Source organism: Micromys minutus, assembly GCF_963924665.1.
Source record: "Micromys minutus genome assembly, chromosome: 1".
Lineage (NCBI taxonomy): Eukaryota > Metazoa > Chordata > Mammalia > Rodentia > Muridae > Micromys > Micromys minutus.
Genome location: NC_137969.1, coordinates 68,925,156 through 68,945,323, shown reverse-complemented (window position 1 = coordinate 68,945,323; position 20,168 = coordinate 68,925,156). Strand labels below are relative to the sequence as shown.

Genomic DNA, 20,168 nt, shown 5'->3' with positions numbered 1-20,168 from the left:
TCTTTACCAGGATAAACTGTTCTTCCAATTAAAAAAAAAGTTAAATCATTTGCAGAGATTACAATTTTTTAGATTCCACCCAGAAAGCTGAGATTGTAGCTCAAGCACATGAAAAACAACACAACACAAAACAAAAGAAGCCAAAAAAAAAAAAAAAAAAAAAAAAAACCCAAACCTAAGGAAAGACAAACACCTTCTGAAAGTGAGGAGATAGAAGTATTTACTCCCTGGGGCAGGTAGTACAAATTTAACAACTCACAGATTATAATTAGGTTAAAAAGCTAACTCTTCGTGGTTGAGCATGGTTGAGCATGGTTGAGCATGGTTGAGCATGGTTGAGCATGGTTGAGCATGGTTGAGCATGGTTGAGCATGGTTGAGCATGGTTGAGCATGGGTGAGCATGGTTGAGCATGGTTGAGCATGGTTGAGCATGGTTGAGCATGGTTGAGCATGGTTGAGCATGGGTGAGCATGGGTGAGCATGGTTGAGCATGGTTGAGCATGGTTGAGCATGGTTGAGCATGGGTGAGCATGGTTGAGCATGGTTGAGCATGGTTGAGCATGGTTGAGCATGGGTGAGCATGGGTGAGCATGGGTGAGCATGGGTGAACATAGTTTAGCATGGTTGAGTATGGTTGAGCATGGTTGAGCATGGTTGAGCACGGGTGAGCATGGTTTAGCATGGTTTAGCATGGTTGAGCATGGTTGAGCATGGGTGAGCATGGGTGAGCATGGTTGAGCATGGGTGAGCATAGTTTAGCATGGTTGAGTATGGTTGAGCATGGTTGAGCATGGTTGAGTGGAATGAGAATGGAGATCTACAGAGAACCTCAGCCATAGGGAGAGCTTACACTCCTTTTTAGGAACTATCCTGGGTGGACATGAGAAAGTCTAGGTATAGGCCTGGGAAAGATGAGGTGCTGTGGAAAAAGCATGGAGGTCTTCCTTGTTCTTCTCATATAAGATGAAATTCCTCTAGTGTTGCAGGGTATTTGATCACACAATGAACCCTAAGATTGTGTTGTTTACTGGAAAGACTTGTTGCTCTTTGTGTGGCTCAACCTTACCACTTAACCTAAATCCCTTTGGCTGGAATGCAGATATGTACATTGTAATCAACTTTAATCCCAAACACTGAAGGTCAAGTTAGTTTGTAGAAGGAACCACCTACATTTGAAGGTCTAACTGAGTGGCAGACAAAGTAACAAGTCAGAAAACGATCTGACGGAAAATGATAAGTCCAACTCTCATGACAAGAGAGAGGAAAGGGAAGCTACTTGAGGAACAGTGCAGAGGTGGGGGAGAAGGCGGCAGTATTACTAGGCCAGTTGTACAGAAACAAGCTTGATACAGGTGATGAAAGAATGAGCCAGAGAATGAGCCAGAAAGTTAAATGTATTGTCAAGTTAGTTTCAGGCCTAGCAGAGAAATTAAGGAGAAGCTGAGAGAAGCCATGTTGAGTAGGAGTAGAGAAGAGTTTCAAATATGGAGGCCAGCAGCTTTCAGGATTAGGTCTAGGTTAGTAGACAGAGGCAATACACCTCTAAGATGACAATTGCTTCTTGTGAATGAAAGTTACTCTTATACTCTAGAGGAAGAGAAACAACACTATCACTGTACTTCATGGTATTAAGATTCTTTGAAACAAGGGGAATCAAAAATTGCTTGGCTTCTGGAGCAAAGAGTAAGTTCTAGGTGTGGGATACTAAGAATCTCCAATATATAGTAAAGTGTAGAATTAAAGATGAAACTCCTTCATACTTAGAAACACACATGACTCAGGGCTTGCCAAAGACAATAGATCGATAGATCTGTGGTCAGCTGTTGGTCACTCTACATATTTTTCCTTTTTATGACTATGCTGAACAGCTAATAGCTAACAGCAGCTTCTAGAAGACAGTCACATAAATACCTACACTTACATTCCACCGTAGGTCATCTGATATGGCTGCAAGAAATTAGGTCAGGCCAGGTTGGAGGGACTAAAGCACAACTGAAGCGGTGACCATTTTATTGAGAGCAATCAGATACTTTATATCTTTGTCAAAAATAGAATATGATTCCAATTGCCAGGATCAGTACATTTGTAGTTTCCAGGAGACAATGATGCTTGCCAGCTATACAGGGAACAAAAATAATATATGTGAACATTTTTTTCTGTCTAGTTTCCATGCTTTCTTCATTAATAAGGAAACACGTAGAAACAAAATGCCTGAATGCTTTACTGCCTGAGGGAGTGCATGAGTCTCAAAAGAACTGGAGGTACATTGTGCCCCAGAAGAATTCCTATCTAAAAATTCTATAATGCATGCCTATCAAGGCATGCTGAGCTAAGCCAACTTCATGATTCTCTGCACAGTCAAGACTATCTACTGGGCTTAGGGTGTAGCTCATTAGTACAGTTTGTACCTATTGTAACCCTGGCACTGAGATTAGCCTGCACCATTGCAAAGGATCTCTAAGTCTATTAGAGTACTCAGAATAGACAGGACAGTGAACAGCACCTGATGGCCAATTTCGCATTCAAAATGAAGCCTGAAAATGAAGTGGAAACCATAGAAATGAGTGGGGCATTTACTGCGAGGTAGAAACACCATCAGCAAGATCACCAGTAGACTTGACCTAGAAGAGCTTGAAACCAGTAGAGTCAACAATGTTCACTGTCAGCCCAGATAGGAAAATTTGTTATTTACATTAAATTTGTTATTTACACATAGATGTATGCATATTGTAAATAATTTAGGTAGATAGTTGATAGTATGATTCCTTAACACTTTTCAGACAATCTTGCCGTTATTTTACCCTCCTCTTTTCTTCTCTCTATATCCTTTCCCCTTAGAGCCTTTCCATTTTTTTCCATTTTCTCCATCAGATAACATGTATTCTGTTGCTTCCCTCTGTTGCTTGTCTATACCTCAACCCTGCCATGGTCCTTTTTTACTTAATGAGTTGTGGCACTTAGTTCGGGAATTGTACTTGCAAATGTCATGATTTTATTTTTCTTACAGCTGAATACTATTCCACAGCATACATATCCCACAGCTTTATTATCCATTCATTGCTTGGAAGGCATTTAGTGTCCTTTTCTTTCCTAGCTATTGTGAATGGAGTAGCAAAGAACATGGCTGAGCAGGTCTCTGTGGGGTTGTGTTCTTTGGACATATGTTTGGAGTAGTGTAGCTGGATCATGTAGTAGATTCAATTTTAGCTTTGGAGTATTCTTTACACTGATTTCCAGAGTAGATGGATCAATTTGTATTCTCACTAACAGTGAACAAGGGTCTTTTGCTCTTCTTTGTATCCCCTCTAGTATTTGTTGTTTTTCATTTTTGCTGATCTTTGCCATTATGGCTGAGATAAAATAAAATCCCAAAAAATATTTTAATTGTTTTTATTGCTAGGCATGACATTTTTTGAAATGTTTCTTAGCCATTTTTATCTTATAAGAACATTCTTCTCAAGCTCCAGGCCTCAGTCCTAAATTTCTCTCCCTCTCTCTCCCGTCTTTCTCTTCCTATCCCTCTCCCTCTCTCTCTCCCTCTCCCCCTTCTCCCCATCTCTCTCAACTTTTAATTGTTTCATTGTAAGTTTTACTTCATGCATCCCAACTCCACTCATCTCCCCATCCCCTTGTATTTACTTTTTGCCCTTGAAATTTCCTCTTAAAATTAACACACACACACACACACACACACACACACACCAAAATAAAGCATTTAAAAACATCTGTCATATAATTCCTAGTGTCTCACAGTATGTCACACAGTATACTCCTCTGTGCACATATCTTCACCTTGTCTTAGGTCTCTGGCTTCTGTCACATCATCAACATTGAGCCCACAACAGGAGTCCTCCAGGTTATCTTGCGGTTGCCCTGTGTCATGAAGATTCTTCAGCTTAGGGTCTGCAGGACCAGCCCTTTCATGTGCAACAACACTTTGCTGGCCCTAGTAGCAGGGTCATGGGTAAGCTGTGTCCTGAGAATATGAGTGTGTGAGAGCTGGCCCTGCAACTCATCTACTGTGAGGTAGCCTGAGTGTGGGGGTGATATCTGCCTTCTTATCTCTTGCAACTTGACAGTTGGGAGAGCTGAACTGGAGAGCTGGCCCTGCCCCTCACTGGTAGGAGAGCTGGCTCTGCTCTTCACTGGTAGGAGAGCTGGCCCTGCCCCTCACTGGTAAGAGAGCTGGCCCTGTCTCACAGTGGTGAAAGATTGTGTGCTGTACCTTGTCTGGGCAACAAAGTGGGGGTGATCTTAATAAAGAAGGCACAAGTGAGCTGGCCCCAAGGGTGCAAGAACAGGAGAGCTGGCCTACACCATTGATGCTTCCCTGCCTTAACTGGGCAGCCCAGTGGAGCTGGCTCTTGAGGCATGAATGCAGGTGAGCTAGCCCAGAGTGCATGAGGATGGAATTGCTGACCTGCCTCTTGCTGATGATGGCATTAGGTCGCTTAGTCAGAGTAGTACTGGAGAATTCACCCAAATAGTGTGGATAGGGGAGTGCTGGTGGACTAACTTAACCAGCTCAGCTACCATCCAGACCCAGACCTAAGGCTTTGAGTTGTGCCAACCTCAAATCTTCACTATTTTAAATTCCTTATATATTCTAGATATTACTTTTTTATCAGTTGTATAGCAAAAAAAAAAAAAAAAAAAAAAAAAAAAAAAAAAAAAATCTAACAAAAACCCCAACACCAGGCTTGAGAAACATTTTTTTGAATAGTTGGTTAAGATTGTCCGAGAAACTTCCAAAACACCATATGCTATTTGTATTGCCCTTGGTTGGCCACCACCACCACCACCAGGTGAGGGTAAGTCCCTACTGCAGAATATACTGTGTTCTTCAGATAGATAGTTCAGAGTCCTATCAGCTGGAACTGACATGATAGTTTTCTACCCAAGGATTATCTTTCATGGTATAAGAAAGTCTGTAGTAGCTCACAAAAGAGAGCAGCAATTATCAGTACACCTAGCTATGATGCCAGCGAACCATAAAATTGACCAGCATGACATAGAATAACCCTAAGTGTGAAGTTGTGTCATGAATACCTTAGTGGTAACCAACAGTTCTCTAATTGAGTTTGAAATCCACTCAATAAGAATGGAATCATTGCTGGCACTAGGAAGCCAGGGCTAGTGAAGTCATGGATTTTAAAGGAGAACCTTCAACCAGCACTTTACTAAACCATTACAGCAAATCACAAACAATCAAAATGCAGAGTTATGAATTCTAGTCCCAAGGGATATCTACAATAGAACTCTTGAAACTAAGGTCAGAGCACATTGTGGAATAGGGCTTACAAAGATTGTAAGACCTGAGAGCTTGACTTTTTAGTCATACATATACACTAAACTATTTGAACCATATGGTCTCAGTGACAGCTAGTTAGCTCCTCACTGGCATCAACAATAAAAAGCAAAAATAAGTGAATCTATCTTTATTCTAATATATTGCTTCTCTGCCTTTGGCTAAGATCAAGTGTAGCATCTGTATTGTAACATAGTTAATTTTTAAAAAATTACTGAACTTTATATTCAGCTCACTGCCTACCTCCTGGTTACCCCCTCCCACAACCACTCCCCAATCCCTACTCCCTTCTCTGAACAGGTGGGGGCCCCATCTAGTATAATTATATATAGAGACATGGAAACTTAAAATTCATATATCTTTCCTATTCCACACTGAACATATGAGAATTGTAAAAAAAATCCTTTTATTTTATTGTCTATTAAAAAGCTGACATGCTGTATAAAAACAGGCAAGCAACTGTGCTTTGCCAATTTCTGATAGTAAGCAAAGGTACTAGAAATGTTTATAGAACATTTAAAAGGAAAATCACATCAATATATGAGAGGGAGAAAATATGCATCATAGGATATTCTTGAAACATATTCTGTGTAATTAAAGACAGATATTGTGAGACATTGTGACACAATTAAAATATTTAAAGATTTGTGTCGCACGCCCACGCTTCCCGCTGGTAGGAACAGGCGTGCAACAACACACAAGATTCTTCTGTGGACAACCTTTATTGTACAGCACTCTGAGCAGGGGACTTCTTGAGCAGGAAACTTCTCTCTGAGCCGGGGACTCCTTACTGGGGTCTACTGTCTAGGCGACCTCTCACGTGCAGTCTCCCACGTGCGATCTCTCTGCCCAGTCTCTCTTCACGTGGGATCTCCTGCAATCTCTCCTATCGGGTCTCTCTCCACGTGGTATCTCTCTGCCATCTCTCCACGTGGGGTCTCCCGCAATCTCTCCACTATCTCCTTCTCCACGTGGGGGAGAAATGCACTGCTATATATGCCTAAGAGACTTGTGTTGCTACCTGATTGGTGCATCCTCTTGTAGCTCAATCACGTGCCGCGAGAGTGGGCTGTGACTTATGTGGTTGCCAAGCAACACGAGGGGAAAGGTTTTTGTAGGCTGAACAATGGGCGGGAAGCTGGCGCCATCTATTGGCACCAACGGCTTCCTACAGATTTGTAAATATACAATGACATTGTAATGTCAGGAGCAAAATAAACTTATAGAGCACAAGAAGGCAATATTCCTCAGGTATACAGTATGCTGACTTTCTATTAATCTATAAACATAAAGCAAAATATAAAAAGGAAAATTTTCTATAAATAATACTAGATAAATTAGATACCCATGTTAAAAATAATGTGTCCTGTCCATAACTCACAAAGTTAAACTATAGTTAGTTGGCTTAGCTGTAAAAATCTCAAGCTTTAAAATGTCCTATTGAATACTGAATACTTCATAACTTGGACTTAGGCAAATTTTCCCCTCATTGACACTTCATTCCATATAGTCAACACAAGCGATTCGCTGTTGAGTTTAAGCTTTATTGTATTGTAGTCACATAGGACAAAATGGTGATTTCTATTTCTCTAAAGTTGGCAAGGTCCGTTTCCTATCTCATTCGTTGTTATTATTGTTGTTGGTGGTGTTGGGGGTGTTTTGTTTTAAACAAGCATCCGTGGGCCGCAAAGTAGAATGTGTCTTGTTCACTGTTCCAGTGGAATATTCTGCAAACATTTGCTATTGTTATGTCTATTTGATGAATAATGCCACTTAATCCTGATATTTCTTGGCTTTTGTGACCTAGTGGCCTGTCTCCTGGGAAGCCCATCATTACCATTGTTCTTCAGGGTTCCATGAATGCGGGTTTTGAGCTGTTTCAATAATTGCATAAGGATTGGGAGGTTCACAGCTTCTCTTCCTAGCCTGGATGACCTTGAAGAAGAAAAGGCTGCAGTCAGGTCAGTCTAGACATAGCATGGCAACACTCTTCATTACCAGTATTGTCTCTATGAGTTACCTCCCCTTTTTATCCTTAACTAACTCCTTTACTGAACCTCAGTCTTTGGATTTAGCTCCACTCCCACTTCTTTAGAGCATAGAATCAGCTACGTACACCTACCTAGACCTGGGCACAGATAGAAGAGCAGGAGACATCATTGAGTAGTAGTATGGAGGGAGAAACTGTAGTATCAAAGGCAGGAGTTGAACAGAAGAGATCATTGTGCAGCTGGTTGAATGCACAGTACAAAAGGCATGCATGATGCAGATGCTGGGGGATGGGAGCGGGGATTCAGAATGGATTTCTGTGACTGAATGAGTCAGATCCTATATTTAATTCATATATTAGCGTTAGTCTTTGGTAGTGTATAGTGAATCTCAGTATGTGACAAGAACATGGGCCTTGATAGGTTGTGCTCTGATTTCTTAAAGCAACCTGTGAGTCATATGATGTATGATGTGAGTTCTGTTCATGGTCCTCTGTGATGAACATTATTTCATACAAACCACTGAGCTTCAGGGTCTTTGGTCATTTTAAAAATATCTGAGTCAGAGTTTTAAACACACCAGACCCAAATTCTTATAAAGTAATTTCTCTGTTTTGATAAACACATCAATTTTATTATTTAACTTAGGGAATAATAGTTTAAGAGTCTTTTTGAATATCTTCTTTTTACGGAAATTTATACCATTTACTGGGTAAGCCAGAGACCCGGGGAAACCCAAATACTGTTGTTCTGTTAAACAATGTAGCAACAGAATGGCCCCTAATGGCATTCTGCTTCACCTATAGATCCGTGTTTCACTCAGACATCACTAGCAAAGCTACCTTTTCCAGCAGGTGGAAGTTAACAGAGACCCACGTTTAGGCAATATGCAGATTATGATAGTCTTGGGAACACTTGGAACACTGAACTCTAAATGGGATATCTTCATCAAACGCCTTCTGTCAGAGCTTAGGGAACTATGTAGACAAGGAGGCAGAAAAATCTAGGAGCCAAAGTGTGGAGGTCACCAGGGAAATAAGACTTTCTAAACAAAGCAGGAACAACACACATAGGAACTCACAATAGAGACTGAGGAAGGATTCACAGGGCATGCACAAATCCAACTGTAAGAGGAATGTGTCTATAAGAATCCATTCCTAATGAAGAAGCTATTTGCAGTAGACAACTGCTTGCAAAGGAAAAAATTAGTTTCTTTTTTTATTCCACCAATGGTATCATACTAGACATACAAAGCACACTTAAATGTGGATGGAAGGATCAAAATGAAATCATTGGCCATTCTGGATATTTTTATTGCTATTATTGTTACATAATGATTTGGACATTTTTTTTTAACATACTGTTTTTTGCTCCTTATACGTTATAGTTTCTGATCTCTTGTTTTTATGATGTGTGTGTGTGTGTGTGTGTGTGTGTGTGTGTGTGGTGTATGTTTGTGTATGTATGTGTTTTCATACACACACCTATGCATGCTTTTTTGTTTTATTGTGGTTATTTTGTTTTGCCTGTTTATCTCCTCAAGATAGATAAAGGAGGGGCAGAGTTTGAGAGATGGGGAGGCAGGAAGATATGGGAGGAGATACGTGAGGAGAAAGTGTAATAAAAATATATTCTATTGAAAAATTATTTTTAAAACAACAAAAATAAAATTAAACAAAGAAAAATAGCCCTACTTTCAAAACTATGGTAAGAAAATGTTCACATATATTAATGCTTAAATGATAGTTTCCTTTGTATTACAGCCAGGTCCTAGCAGAGTATTAAAGGCGATTGTTAGGAAGTACTATGATGCCTTAGAGCACACACCTGCATGTAACTGTGCAGCCCAGATCTCAGCTGCCACTTATCCAAACAGGAGTCCAGTTCAAAGCAGACGAGTCTGAGTTTATCCCCAGGCTCACAGTACATTCGGGCGAATTGTCCGTATACCACCACTTCCATCCTCCCTGTGCCGTCTTCTATTCCATAGTAAATGAATTCACTCTTCACTGTTTTCTGAAAAGAAAAGAAAATCATCTTCTGAGAAATGTGTCAGGGGTTGAGACATCTATGAGCTATAGGTAGCTTGTCTCTGATATAACAAGTTCAGTCCTAGGTTTAGAATTATGGGGACAAGACAGCTTCAGGCATTTTGGTTCATAAATCCTGTCTTAGGAAAGTCTCTAAAGATTTTCTTATTTAAGGTCTTTATCTGGTGGATTATTCTAGAAAACCTTTCCTTCTACCACATGGGTAGAGATGAGAGTTCTTTAGAAGGTCAAGTAGTGAAATATCAGAATAAAGCTGATTTCCATTGTGGGTGTCTTAGGTAAAGCCACTAGAACTAAGAAGGGTGACTTGTGCCTCATTGTGAGTCTGAGACTATTCAAGTCTCCATTGTGTTCTCTTTGATTACGTGTATTTACTATATTCCAAGTACTTCAAACACTAAATCTGCACCACCCAATTCTGCTTTCCTCACTCGTATTTGGTTTACTTTGTTAAGGTGTACTTGCGTAGTCACACATACTACACAGAAACGCCAGGAATAAAAGCCAGACTCCACAGTAAAATATGTACAACAGAATAGAAGACCATACAATGGTTGGGTCTTCTAAGCATGATGTTTGTAGGGGAATTGGAAAAGATACACCTCAAGTCTAAGTTTTTCTCAAAATCTAGTCTACATTTTTTTAATCCCCTGTCTCAATGTGAGAAAACAAACCAGCATTTCTCTGGTCTGTTATACTTGCTTCACTTAAGATTTCAAGTAAAGCTTACTTGCTCAACAATCACTTGATAAATCTGATTTATTTACAATAGCTAGGAGAAGATGATAATCTAAAGGTCCTTCAGCTGATGAATGGATAATGAAAATATGATGCATGTATAAAATAGAATACTATTTAGCTGTAAAGAAAAATAAAGTTTGCAGGTAAATGCATAGAACTAGCAAATATGAAAATTCACATAACATGGCTATAGAAAGAAAAATATGTGGAGCATCTCCACAAGCATCAGAGCTAGCAGAGTGTCAATCTACAGGAGGCAGCAAAGCAATCTGGGTCAGCACTACTCAGAAGCTGGTATTTCAAACTTCTAGAGTCTGACCCCAGGCAGTTATTTTAGGCATATTTAATCGCAGTACAATTTTGAAAAATAAAAGTTTCCTGATGATAATTAACTCAATCCTATGTGTAAAAGAAAGCTTAAGACATGTTTACATCGAAACTTTTTATAAGGTATATATAACCTTCTTCATAAAGATGAGTCCTATTGGCTGACAAACAGTGCTCAAGATAAAGATTAGGGAGATTGACTGAAAGAGACATAAAAGCCTGGGGGAGCTACAGATAGCTTAGAAGTCACCAATCTAGAAACCACCTCTGCTCCATTTGTAAAGTACATATAATGTCTCTCTTAAGGATGGTTTCTCTTGACTGAGAAACAATGAGGTAGATAAAGGTACAGGGAAAAACAATCTGTCCAAAAACTTCTACCAGTATTGATAAATAAATTGCTAGTGATGAAATTAGGGAAGAATACCAAACATTTTCACTGTGTATTGATACAAAACACTATAAATGGATCATCACAGTAAAATGCCAGATTTTGCTGGGTTTTATGTAGAGTATCTTTCTAAAATATTTTCATCAAGATACCTTGAAAAGAATGAGAAGCAACCGTCTCACACCTTAAAATGGGAACCTCTACTTTCTGTTCACTGATCAAGGAGGCCTTGTTTTCCTGTGTGCAGAAAACTGACCATATTCCAGCTGCCAAGATAAGACTTAAAATCTGTGGTTGCAAATGAAATTTTATGAAATAATATAACAGCTTACCACATATACTGTAAATATTCCATTCACAAATGTTCCTGCTTTTTGTGTACAAAGCATATTAATTTTAGGTGTTGCGCTGGCTCTTTTTATCAGGGAAGGTGGGATATTCATCACATTGTTGTCCTTCACCTCTGATACACAGGAGAATTTGTGTATCTCTAGAAACCCTTTGGATCCTAAATAATCCGAGATGACAATGACTTTCTTGGGGATAAACTTTTCCTTGAGGGCTATCTCAAACACCTTCACTCTGAAGAATTCAGTCTCAGTAGCCACAGTGGCATGGAACATCCTTTTGTCTCTTCTCATGTCATATGTGAATGGTTCTGTTGCTTTTAACACCATCACTTGTTTGGAACCTTGCTGGTGACCATCTTCTTCAGAAGGTTGTTTAGGTACATTCTTCAGTCTTGGTTTCTGCATAGAATCCACACCAGAAAACCAGGCACAGTTAACGCAGACACTAAGGAATAGCACTATTAGGCAGAGTGGAGAAATCTAAGCAATGCTTAATATGCGTACATAGTGATGGGAAGTGAACAGAGATCTGGGTAGTAGTGCCAGCATGTTGTAATTACTCACATTAGGTAAATAGGCTACATTAATATTTTGGTGGTGTTTGGGCATACACTTGAGGCCTTGTGAGTGCTAGACCAAGTGTCTCCCTGTAAGCTTCACCCCAAGTCTAATGAGCATGACAGCACTTTTTAAAAACTTAGATTACAAATTGTTTCGCATGCTCAAACACACAAAATCCGGATAAAAAACACCTGGATAGGCAGCCAGTGGAAGCAACCCAAGGGCTCTGCTTATTTGAATAATTCTGATTAGAAGTTTTTCCACGTGCATAAGATCAGCCCTGGAGAAAAGTCCTGGATTTGAAATAGAAAGGGTTATTTGACTACCTGTCTGTTTCCACAGTATTCTACAGAGTGCACAGTCCTCTCCCTCCCTTCCTCCTTCTCTACCTCCCTCCTTCCTTCTCTACCTCCCTCCCTCCTTCTCTATCTCTCTCCCTCTTTTCCTCCTTCCTTCTCTATCTCCCTCCCTCCATCCCTTCTTTCATCGTTTCATCCCAGTTTTTCTCTCTTCTTTCCTACTTCCCTTCCTTTCTCCCTCCCTCCATCCTTCCTTTTCTCCCTCTCTCCCTTCCTTCTCCCCTCCCTTCTTTCTTTCCTTCTTTCTCCAGCTCTTTTTTTTCTGTTTGAGACAAGGTCTCAATATGTATTGCTGGCTGGCTCTGAACTTGCTAGATTAGGCTGTCTGGCCTTGAACTCACAGACGTCCACCAGCCTTTTCTGGAACTGTAGGTGTGCGCCATCACATCAAACTACTCTGCATCATTTCTGAATTGAGAAGCATACTTTGGAATGGAGAAGTTTGGAGGGACTCAGGAATCTTGCAGCCAACATAGGGAGTTAGCTATAAACCAACAGCACTTGCTGTGACCTGATTTGGAAGCCCGTGAATGGCAGAGGTTACCTGTGACTTTTTGTCAATGTGTTCCAATGTTTTTAAACCCTAGGAAGTGTATTCCCAATGTGACTTAAGCAGTACCTCAGAATAGTGCTAAGAACACCTGCTAAAAAGTACATAGGATTTCAGGAGCAGATGTTATATACTTCTTTACAAAGTAAAGAGGTTCTTGGTGTTTGCAGGAATACAAAATACTGGAAAAAGCCTAAAGCCAAACCACAAAGGATTATTTTTTTTACAGTGTCTGAACTATTGCAATGTTTCAGATAATAACATCATTTAAATCTATATTAGTTGAGCGAATGGAAGATGAAGACATGTTAGCTGGGGGAGAATGTTTGTGTGTGTGTGTGTGTGTGTGTGTGTGTGTGTGTGTGTGATCACAGTACAACATTAATTGGTAACTCTTATGTTCTATTTTGTCTGAGATAGGGTCTCTCTAGTTGCCAGCTATGCATGCCTAACAAGATGGCCTGTGAGGTTCTGCAGTTCCTTCCTTCAGTGCTTCCTGTCTCTGCTTGGAAGCATACTGGGGTTATACACATGTGTGTGTTCCTGTGTTCAGCTTTCTCATGGGTTCTAGTGACTCCAATTCAGGTTGTCAGACTTTTTGGGTAAGTGCTTTCACCCACTGAGCCATCTCCCCGGCCTACTTAAATGAATTTTTAAAATAATGCTCTACAGAAATTGATGTGAATTGTGACACAAATCTGGCCAGTGAAAGATATTCTTCAAATATGTAACAAAAGACAAAACTGGATAGGAAATGTGGCATTTTAGAAAAAGATTCTAGATCATTTAAAGCTTACTTATTTTTGTATACTACATACTTTCCTAAGTTTTCTAAGATGATATTGGTATAATTAAAAAACAAAAAAAATCATTGAGAATACATTTTACATTTCTATATCACATTTCCACGGAAATACCACACTTATGGTAAAAAAAAGAGCAGAAATTACAAAAAAAATCATAAAACTAAATATATGCTTAATGTGTCCTTTAAAGAACATGGGTGATCAGGTGTGAATTGTAGGTTTCCTTAACGCAGCAGAACATAAGAGAATTATAAAGTGAATTTAGGGGAGGACCTCAAATCATATGTTTAAAGTAGACAAGTGACTTATTTCAACAAGACACTATACATCATAGAGGGTTAATGTGAATGTCTTCCAATATTACGTTAATTTTGTTATTATTAATCATGAGAATAGCCAATCATTACCTTGAATGGTGTTGCTGGAGACACGGGCAATACAGGAAAACTCCTGGGCACTGTTATGGAGGACAGCGGAGGGGTATTATTGCAACTGTTAGATACTGTTGCTGCAGACACCCAAGGACTATTACAACTATTGAACATTGCTGCTGGGGTCATTTGAAACATCTGGGAACTGCTGGGCAATGCTGCTTGAGGCAAACAAAGGGACTGGACACTGCTTGGCACTGTTGCTGGAGTCACCAGAGGGTTATTGTAGCTTCTGGATACTGTTGCTGGAGACACTTGAGGACTACTACAACCATTGGACATTGCTGCTGGGGTCATTTGAAAGGTTTGGGCTCTGCCTGGCACTGTTGCTGGAGTCACCTGCGGGGTATTGTAACTGTTAGATCCTGCTGCTGCAGACACCTGAGGACTATTACAACCAGTGGTCATTGCTGCTGGGTTCATTTGAAAGGTCTGGGCTCTGCTGGACAATGCTTCTTGAGGCATCCGAAGGCACTGGACACTGCTGGGCACTGTGGCTTGGGTAATCTTAGGGGTACTGTAACTGTTAGATCCTGTTGTTGCAGACACCTGAGGACTATTACAACCACTGGTCATTGGTGCTGGGTTCATTCGAAAGGTCTGGGCTCTGCTGGACAATGCTTCTTGAGGCATCCGAAGGCACTGGACACTGCTGGGCACTGTGGCTTGGGCAATCTTAGGGGTACTGTAACTGTTAGATCCTGCTGCTGCAGACACCTGAGGACTATTAAAACTACTGGTCATTGGTGCTGTGGTCATTCTCAAGGTCTGGACACTGCTGGGCACTGTTGTTGGGGTCACTTGAGGTTTATTATAACTGCTGGGTACTGTTGCTATAGGCTCTTGATGACTTTTTTGAACACTAGTTATTATTGCTGGAGTCATCTGAAAGGCCAAGACTCGGCTGGGTTCTGTTTGTGGAGACTTCAGAGTAGCTTGGTGACTATGAGAAAGTGTTGAAGCTCCCTGACAGGTCTGGATGGTTTGGACACTTCTAGAGGCTGTCATGGAAGACATCTGAGGAACCTTGTTCCAGGTGGAACACAGTGCTGAAGAACCCCGAGATGTTGACAATATGGTAGATGATGGTTTTGGAGGCTCCAGGGTGTCCTGGAGGCTGCTGAAGGTTGTTGTTGGATACTCCTGAGGAAACAGGTGTTCACACTTAGCTGGGCATGTGCTGGTTGCTGAAAGTTCTAGAAGGTTAGGCTCTTTCTCCAAAAACTGTGTTCTGATGGTGTCAGGTGATTCAGGGATAGTGTCTTTGCTTTCCTGAAAGGAAATAGTTTTTAAAAGTTCTTTGTATCCTGACAAACAGTTTTCAAAAAATCAGATCAAACACATCTTTGTCCTTTTCCCCTTCAAAAATACATCTGCTCTGCCAGTGTCCCCTTTGTCCCCATCCCAGCTTGGGTGCAGGAGGCATTTTTAGATCACATGTAGGTACTTCTTAAACCTAGCTCCTTCACTTCCTAATCAAAATGTCTCTTAGAGAAGTGGGCACTAAATTTCACTTTTCTGGCTCAGAATACTGACTCTGCGTATCTTAGAAAACCGGGAAAAGGTAACCTGGTATTATTCAACTCAGAGTTACTGTGGATAGCAAACAAGCCATACAGCAAAACTGGCTCCCATTTGTGGGTTTTACTCCCTTCAGCTTCCCAACAAATTGTCTGCTTTGGGGACACAGGGATCCCTGTCACCATCCTTTCATGTGATCTGATTATAACTGTGTAACACGTTTTCTGAGATAATGAACCACAGAGGTAAATTTCTGGGAGATCAGATGTAACTCCGTTGATACAAGTATTTGCCTAGTATGTGCCTGGCAGGCATCATGTAAATACCTGATATGGTTAAGGTCCTGTAAACATAAGGACCTTTTGTAGTTGGTTAAATGAGACTACTGTATCTATGAATTTAAACATGTATATAAGAAGCATGAGTACATAAGGCAATACATGTTTTTAGAGACTTTTAATATATAAACTTATATGAGGCATAAAACTTAAATGATCTTAAACTTAGTTTCAAAAGTAGAAGTAAAACCATGTAAACATGTTAACTCTCGTGTTATTGCTGTTCTGTTCTTTTTGCTTATTTCCTATCCCTCAGTATGTAAGTCTTCTAAGAAACAGAAAAAAGAAATAGATGTTTCTAGTGATGGAAGTTTGACAAAGAAAGCCATACCAAAGGAAAGACAGGCGTTTCTTTACTCTGATGATAATGTAGGAGGCATAATAAACAATAGAAGAGATGATGGGCTTGGCTTTCACAGGTCCAGTTGCAAAGGAATATACAGATTTGCTGCCCAAAGTCTCATCCAATAAATGATTCTCAGTGTATTTGTGAAATGCGGTCATTAAAAAGGCTTTGCATAAACAAACAAACACCCCCCCCCCAAAAAAAAACAAAGAAAAAAGAAAGAAAACAGCTGATGTCATCAAACTAACCTGATTATTTATGTTCTTTTCTTCAGGCTTAGATGCTTTAACTATATTCATCATTACTTATAAAGACAGATGATTAGATGTATACATTGACTTTACACTCCAAGTAGTGCAACTCTAATAATTAAAATGACAAAACACTGCTCATATAGAAATTCTTGGTATGATGGCATTCAATAAAGAAAACATTTGTAAATGGTTGTCAGGGTTTTAAAATGTACACTAAAAGAGCAAATGGTTGCATTCAATAAATATGTTAGTGGGAGATTAGATGATGAGCTCTTTCTGGACTTTTATCATAGGGAACAAGTCTGGAGCATCTTGAGAGAATGGGCCATAGAGTTAATATCTCTGTCAATCATGTAGGTCACCTGGTAGGTTGACTTCTTGCCTAGTATAAAGGAAGCCCAATTGTAACTCTTAAGTGTATTTAGAGGTGATCAAATTATTAAGTGTTTTAAGTGATCAACTTATGTAATAACCATGGTTAAGTGAAACTACTATATATAGCCTGTTAAGATTATAAAGTTTTCTTAGTAACATATACCTTGTCAAGAGCAAAAGCTTCTCAGTGAGGTATTCATAGAAGCATTTGAGAATGTCATAATTTAGTCATATGATGGAATTACAGAGGCTTTAGGACTTTTTTGTAATTTATTTTTCCTTTTGTCAAAGGAAAAATGCATGTATTTCCTACTAGTAACGGCTGATCTTCTCTTTTGTGAGTGAGAGGTTGAACTTGGGGTCTTGTGTATGTGCCAGTTTAGGCTCCACTATGGGGTTTTTATCCTGAGTTCCTGTCATGTGTTTTAAAATTTTATGGAGAATAATCATTTTAATACTAAGATAATAAATTCCATGGTACTGGATTCTGGGTCTATTGATTACTTGGGACCTGCACTTTCTGAACCACAGAAGAGCATAGGATCATCTTGTACAGGAACAGAAACAGTTCATGTACATTGCTGCTCTATGCGAAGTCCATGATGGGAGACCATGACATCTAGATTCAGAAAGTACAAGTTGAGTTTAATGTCATTTAACGGGCTTTGGGAAGCCATATCCTTCAACTGACTACTAATTTTGCAAAGGTTCTTAAAAAGGAATAATGGGGGTTTGGGGAGGTGACTTATGGGTCAAGAATATGTTTTCCACATATATGAGGACCTAAGATAAGATCCCAGCACCCACATAAAAATCTGAGCATATGTAACCCCAGCACTGTGAAAGGCATAGGCAGGATGGTCCCTGAGCCTTCCTACCTACCAGCATAGCTCCAGATTTTAGGAGAGACTCTATCTCAATGGAGTAAGGCAGAAAATATTTAAGCAGAATATTTGAAACCCTCCTTTGACATCAATGATATCATGCATACACATGTATGTAAACACACACACAAACATACTCACAAAGCAAGTAATAATTTGGCATCTTTGTTTCAGAAAATTATATCACAATAAAGTACACATTAGTCCTTCAGTTTTAAAACAAAATGAGTGACCAGAAATTATGAATGTGGTCACCCTTCATTTTGTTTTAGCTGGGTGCTTGGCACAGATGAGGGGCTTAGACTGAGCACCCAGAGACAGGTCCTTGGGAGAACAAGCTTAGAGGATGCTTTTTGCAGTGAGATCTTAGACTTTGTGCCTCTGATGAATGCAGCGTCATAGCTGGTTTTACTTCTCTAACTTCCATTTTGTTGGCGGTAAGTGGGAGAAGACTGGCTTCAGGTTTTCTTTTGGTTTCATTTTGAACTGATGGAATAAAGAAAAGGCGATAAATAAACAAAGCTGTCCTGCTGTAAGACAGATGAGTTCCATTCCGTGCATTTAGTTCCTGCTTGTGTCAGTTTATTCCCTACCCCTGCCACCAACAATATAGACACAGAAACTGCCTCTGGGTTTCCTTGCTTTTCTCTTTCAGATTTCTATGGATACCTGCCAAGTCACACCCCTTTTATCCTGTAGTTTGATTTTTAAGAATATAAAATTTGCATGATACTTTGACAGGTTATCTTCTATAGGTCACCCTAAACAAGAGAAACAGAGGAAAAAGTTGTAACCAGTTCTGACATGTGAAAGGGTCAACAGTGAGCTTCCATTACTTACATTTGGGTATCCTTTTTATTCTCTTGAAAAAGGATCTCCCTGTGAACCCCAAACTAGCCTTAAGCTGAGATCTCTCCGCCCAAGACAGCTAAGTGCTAAGATCACAGATGTGAGGCAATGTGCCCACGTTTGTTTCCATTTAATTTGAACCCAGTAACTTTCTAAAAGGGAACTTCATAGCTCTTAGATTCAGGCCTCTACTTAAATGTCGGCCTACACTTGTTGCTGGAAGACATATGAATGATGGTGTTTCTTAATTTGGAATTGTGAGAAATTTTAACTGTGGTATTTAATTTTTACTTCATAATCTTCTCCCCATTCCATTGTATTAGAAGCTATTGTCTCTTCAAGCGGCTTCTGATTTTTTGTTATTTTCTTTCCTTCACCCACTCTAAAGACATCTACCTCCAAACCCATTACAGTTCTTTGTAGGAAAGGGTTCCTAAGTTTCCGCCACTTAAAGTGGTCCTGATGCACACAGTGGGGAAGAGGCGTATTAGCTATGATCACTGCAGTGAGCTAGGAAGGTTGGGGAAGGGAGAGGAAAAGTGGGCATCCAGACTGCTTCTCTATTACCTTCCTCCAACTTTTTTCTAAGTATATCAACACGATCTCCAAGTTCTGGCATATCTTCGCATACTTCTATCAGTTTGCTCAATCCAGCATCCTCTGGGAACTTTTCTTCCATTAAGTCAGCAATCTTAACTCTGTCATAATCGTCTTGCATTTTCTTAGTCAGTTTTAAGTCATGGAGCAGTAGGGACTTAAGTATTCTAAAGTTATAGTCACTGATTAATTCTAATCCGTGTAGAACAATCTTCTTGTATTGATTCACCATCTTTCAAAGGCATGCATAAGCCTGAAAGAGAATAATAGTAGACTGAATTACACACATGAAGAGACAATTTAAAATACAGGGTCTAGCTAGGTGTGAGAACAACCCAGGACAATGTAGTCCATAGCTGTCCAGGTGAACAGAAGAAACACTGATTACTGACTATGCCACTGTGGGACACAATGAGTGCAGAACTGCTTGGTTAATAAATAAGTCTAGGAAATCCTTCCTTGTTGATAATGACAGCTGAGTGAGGACCATGAAGGTGGTTATGGGAAAGCATGAAAATCACCATTAGTTACAGCATATAGAGTATGGGCTGTGACCTCTGAAATTCCAGATCATTTTGTTTTCATTATATTTTGATGCTAGACTTTGGTTCCTCTCCTCATTTTTTCTCACTTAATAGTTGTTTCTTATTTTATTTATTTATTTATTTATTTATTTATTTATTTATTTATTTACATCCCAAATGCTCCTCCCCCCCCCCCGTTTCTCCTCATAGAGTTTCTTCCTTCCCCTCCCCTTTGCCTCTGAGAGGGAATCCCCCTCCCTAGTATCCCCCATCCTGGTGCATCAAGTTTCTGCAGGATTAGGCACATCCTCTTCCACTGAGGCGAGAAGTAGCAGCCCTCTGCTACATATGTGTCAGGAGCCTTGGACCAACCCACTTACACTCTTTGGTTGGTGGCCTCAGTCTCTGGAAGCTCCCAGGGATCCAAGTTAGGTGACCCTGTCTCTGTTGGTCCTAGAACCTATTCCTAGATGTCCCTCTGTGATTTCCTGAATTGCCCATGCTCAAGTGGCTTATCTGTAAATGGTCTGCACTCTCTCTCTACCTACAGGAATGGGTGTTGGCTACAACAAGATGAACCTTGTGGGACATTGACTCTAGTTCACTTGGGTTTTTG

The 20,168-nt window shown here is 40.0% G+C and overlaps 1 protein-coding gene across 1 annotated transcript; it reads right to left on the bottom strand.

Annotated features, from left to right (window-relative positions):
* Nucleotides 1-6,973: 6,973 nt before the first annotated feature.
* Nucleotides 6,974-19,260, bottom strand: LOC308428483 (uncharacterized protein; the record flags this gene model as incomplete). The annotated part of the gene is made up of 6 exons (XM_080926957.1): nt 6,974-7,244; nt 9,125-9,313; nt 11,140-11,556; nt 13,841-15,136; nt 17,962-18,068; nt 18,999-19,260. The coding sequence occupies 6 exons, from the start codon at nt 19,258-19,260 to the stop codon at nt 7,143-7,145; spliced, it is 2,373 nt and encodes a 790-aa protein (XP_080783083.1). The 3' UTR covers nt 6,974-7,142.
* Nucleotides 19,261-20,168: the final 908 nt, after the last annotated feature.